General features: G+C 40.4%; 1 protein-coding gene across 1 annotated transcript; it reads right to left on the bottom strand.

The window, feature by feature from the left end:
* Window positions 1-451: 451 nt before the first annotated feature.
* Window positions 452-3,153, bottom strand: LOC111957918 (complexin-4-like). The gene is made up of 3 exons (XM_023979019.2): window positions 2,974-3,153; window positions 1,925-2,012; window positions 452-1,207 (listed from the first exon to the last, which is right to left on the bottom strand). Exons 1-3 carry the CDS (start codon window positions 3,036-3,038, stop codon window positions 980-982), a joined length of 381 nt encoding a protein of 126 aa, XP_023834787.1. The 5' UTR covers window positions 3,039-3,153; the 3' UTR covers window positions 452-979.
* Between the last annotated feature and the right edge of the window lie 819 nt (window positions 3,154-3,972).

The raw sequence follows: 3,972 nt of genomic DNA, 5'->3' as shown, positions 1-3,972 counted from the left end.
CCTCATTCGTCTTTCAGTCAACCACGTGGCTATAACCAATGAGGAGATGGCACGTGGGTACCTGCTTCTATAAACCAATGAGGAGATGGGAGAGGCAGGACTTGCAGCGCGATCTGCGTCACAAATAGAACTGACTTCTACTTTAGCCCTTGGCAACGTAGACGTTTGTTGGCACGCGCGAGCAGTGTGGGTGCAATAATTTAATCATATAGATTTCTAAATTTATTTTGCAACGCTCGTGCACGCGATGCAATCGGTGTAGTCAGCCTGTGAACCAGCCACTTTCATATTCTATAGAGAGATATATATCCTGAAACTTTAAGAGCATTTTCAGTAAAATGTTATGATTTTATCCACATGGAGGCATTGTCTCTCATTATATAAACCACAGCTCTGAACATGGATTGTTTTTCATGGGGTTCTTATGAAACATCTCTATGTTTATTACAAACGAGCTCAAGTACAAAATCCAATTGCATATGGTCTGTTTTACAAAGGCTTTACCAAAGATTCAGAGGAATGTATTTTTTAACATGAAACAATTCAGAGCATTTATAACCGTGATGACATGACATCCTCTTAATTGTACCTTCTTGCAAAGAAGACATGAGGTTTACTGTATATAAAAAGAACAGAAAACCGTATTAACCACAACAACAAAAATACTTTTACTGCCATCCCTGTGATGTTTTCCCTGACCTCCTCCCCACAGCTTCTGAGAAAGACAGATTAAGAGTCATCTCTCCAGGAGAGAGGGCCCTCTATTGACAGATTAACCAATTTAAGACTGGTTAAATTTAGATTGTGTAGTAGGACTACTGTATGTGTTTCGGATAAATCCAAGCCCACAGTCTAGATTAGAATACTTGAAAGCTAGAATATTTCAGGGAAGTCCAACCATGGAAGTCCTATCCTTGGTCAAACTTGGTGCTTAGGAACTAATCTCAGATCAACTGAACCAGTGTTTCCTCTCATCACATCACATTACAGAGCACTTCTCCTCTGCTTTAGATTTCATCTCAACCATGGTGGCTGAGGCTTTCTCCTTGATCTGGTCCATGTCCATGTTCTGGAGGTTCTGTATCTGGCCCAGGATAGAGTCCTTCTCCTCCTCCTCTGTGGCGTCCTCATCCACCATTTTGAGTAGTTCTTCGGGCACGTCAATGTCGTCTCCTGCCAACTCCATCAGGTTTGCGTCCTGTTCACTCTAAACACAGCAAGCAATGCACTGGTCAGACTGGCTGAAGAGGAATCACTGTTCAGACTGGCTGAGGAGGACATTATTATGCCTAGGCACAGTATCAATATTATCATGTTTAAATTCTCTAGTTTTTCTTCCTGGCCCATTTTTAAAAAACATATAATAGGTATTTCCTGACCAGGTAAGAGTTTGGGTTGGAAGGCACCTGATCCGGGCACGTGGTCCTAAAACATTGCTGGCTCTAGGTCCAACAGCTAAAGAAAACAGCTTAGCATCACATGTGACCCTCTATGACCCTGACAGGGCCTCTGAGATAGATGGCATACACACACACATACACGCAGGGCATTTCAGGCCTGGGGCTCAAACGCAGGATAGCTGCGGTCACTGGGCTTTTTTTATGCCTTAATCTCTTGGCTCTACTCAGGCCTATCTGACTAGCAGGCCATGTGCTCCTGTAAATGTACTCAGTCACGCACTCTGACACTGACCGACACAGCCTCTGTTGCATCATGTTACTCACTTGTGAGAATGTGTTCTCGTTTACTGAGAAATTGCATAAGATTATCACCTTACGTCATTCACAGGAAATTACAAATGTGGGTGTTTTTATATTGAGGCCATTTTGCTATTGAGGGCATTTTTATCTAAGTATTTATCAGCATTTCTCCTCTTGTTTCATATGACATGAGAATGGAGGAGAATGACAGGAGACTGTCTTACCTTTGGTAGTCTGTATTTGTCTCTTAAGCACGTTCTCAGTGTGGCCCTCTCAGCTTTCTTTACCAAGAACTCTGAATCTCTCTCCATCCTGTTTTCAGACAAGAAAAGAAACCATGTTACCAAACCTATAAAAGCGTATTAATATATTGTCCAACAGTCGATCATATAACTCTTACAAAATTCTAAAAAAGTAAACAGCTTGTATTTTCACTGCGTGATGCTGGTTGTGTAAAAATGTGCATTCTTTTTTTCAGAGATACAAATCTGTTTCTATGCTTCTGTGCAATGATAATTATTAATTGCCATTGCAGTTTTCATATCAATCAATCACATTTCATAGGCGTCAGCTCTAAATAAGATAATGTAGAAAACAAAAAAATATAAATGACTCAGTTTCTGGGGCAGCAGAGTAATAAATATATTTTTTATTAATCTCCAGATTATGGCAGCACTGTCAATCCCACCACTCTCAGCAATTGGAGACAGACAGTAATTCTGAAATAATCTGGGTGTGAAGTAATATAGGACTGCATTGTGGTTAGTCTGCCTTCAATTTGACTCCCCTACTATTTGGTAAAGCATTCTTCATAAAAATTGTAAAATATGTTTAATTGTATTTTTATCAGTGTAATTCTCTTGACTAGAGGTACATTTACACGTGTAAATTGCCATTGTATCTCCCTTACAACTGTTTGTCTTTTTTACTTCACATACCTAGGATAATAAAAATTGCTAACATTTTTCAAAAAAGGGAAAGTTTCAAACTAAATGCTCTGCTCTTGCTTGCTATTGAATAAATCTAATACAAAATGTCAATTTCAATCATTCCAATGAGGTTGGCCTCAGATTCAGGAGCATCATTTATTTGACATTTAATTTCAATTGAATAAGAATTCAATCTCTACTTCTTGTATTTGGCTGAATTGAAATGGAATTGACCCCAACCTTGAAGCATTCCTTTCACCCTAAGCATCCTTTGCAGTTGTTTGATTACCACTTTGTATGACTTTTACAGTACTGTAAAATAAGGGCTAGTAGTAGTGACTTACTTTTCCTCCACCACCTGTTTCTGGTACTCCTCTGCCTCCTCTCTAGACATCCCCTCGGTGGACATGGTGACGTCTCCTTTTTCCTCTGTTAGAACACTGCAGTAGAGAGCTGGACTGGACAGTGCTCTACTACTGTAGCTCTTCACCAAACTGCTCGACTACTCACTATCAGCCTCAACAGGGTGAATATCCTACCAGGGGATTTTCAGACAGCACTTTTGTTTTTTCTGTCAAGTTTTGGTCACTGAGTCCCTGGATTCGATTGGTCTCCAAGCGGGCTAAGCCAAGAGAGTCCTCCGACGTTGGGATGGCGCTGTGAAGGGCATGGCTGATCACTGATGGCCCGGGTGACTAAAATCGGAGGAATTTCTGCCAACGCCATGATCTGGATTAATCCTTTTGGGGAAAGATGGTATAAATTAAAACATTTAATATAAGTCATGAAAGTGAAGTTCACAGGGACTGCTTTTGAGATGGGTACTATTGTGGTTTAGACTGGGATAGTGTTATATTCTACAGACAGGGCATGGTGCTATACTCACTACTCGTCTCATGTGTGAGTTTGACTTTAATCCCCTTACATCACCAACCATAGCCTGAGTGCCCTGTCGCCGACAGAGTGGAATCTGTATACCACTGAGTAAATCCCTAGATCTACACTCAATACATTAAACTATACTGTCTTGCCCGAGGTAAACAACTTTAAAGATATACATTTCATTAGAATATAACAACTGTGAATACAGAAATAGTATTGAATACCGAAGAAAACTCAACCATTGGTAATATTAGCACAGGTGATGTTTATGGTATAATGGTATAAATCTGATGTTGCACATATCATTTTGGGGGAATAATGGACAAGGACGTTGGACAGTGATCTCCAAGATGACAGGCATACTGTACCATGTGATTTACAGCCGTTCTACATCACATCTTACATGACCTGTATATCTCCCCCCCCCCCCCCCCCCCAAGTAATTTTTCAACCAAATGTTT

Source organism: Salvelinus sp. IW2-2015, linkage group LG33, assembly GCF_002910315.2.
Source record: "Salvelinus sp. IW2-2015 linkage group LG33, ASM291031v2, whole genome shotgun sequence".
Lineage (NCBI taxonomy): Eukaryota > Metazoa > Chordata > Actinopteri > Salmoniformes > Salmonidae > Salvelinus > Salvelinus sp. IW2-2015.
This window is presented reverse-complemented; position numbering and strand designations above follow the sequence as displayed.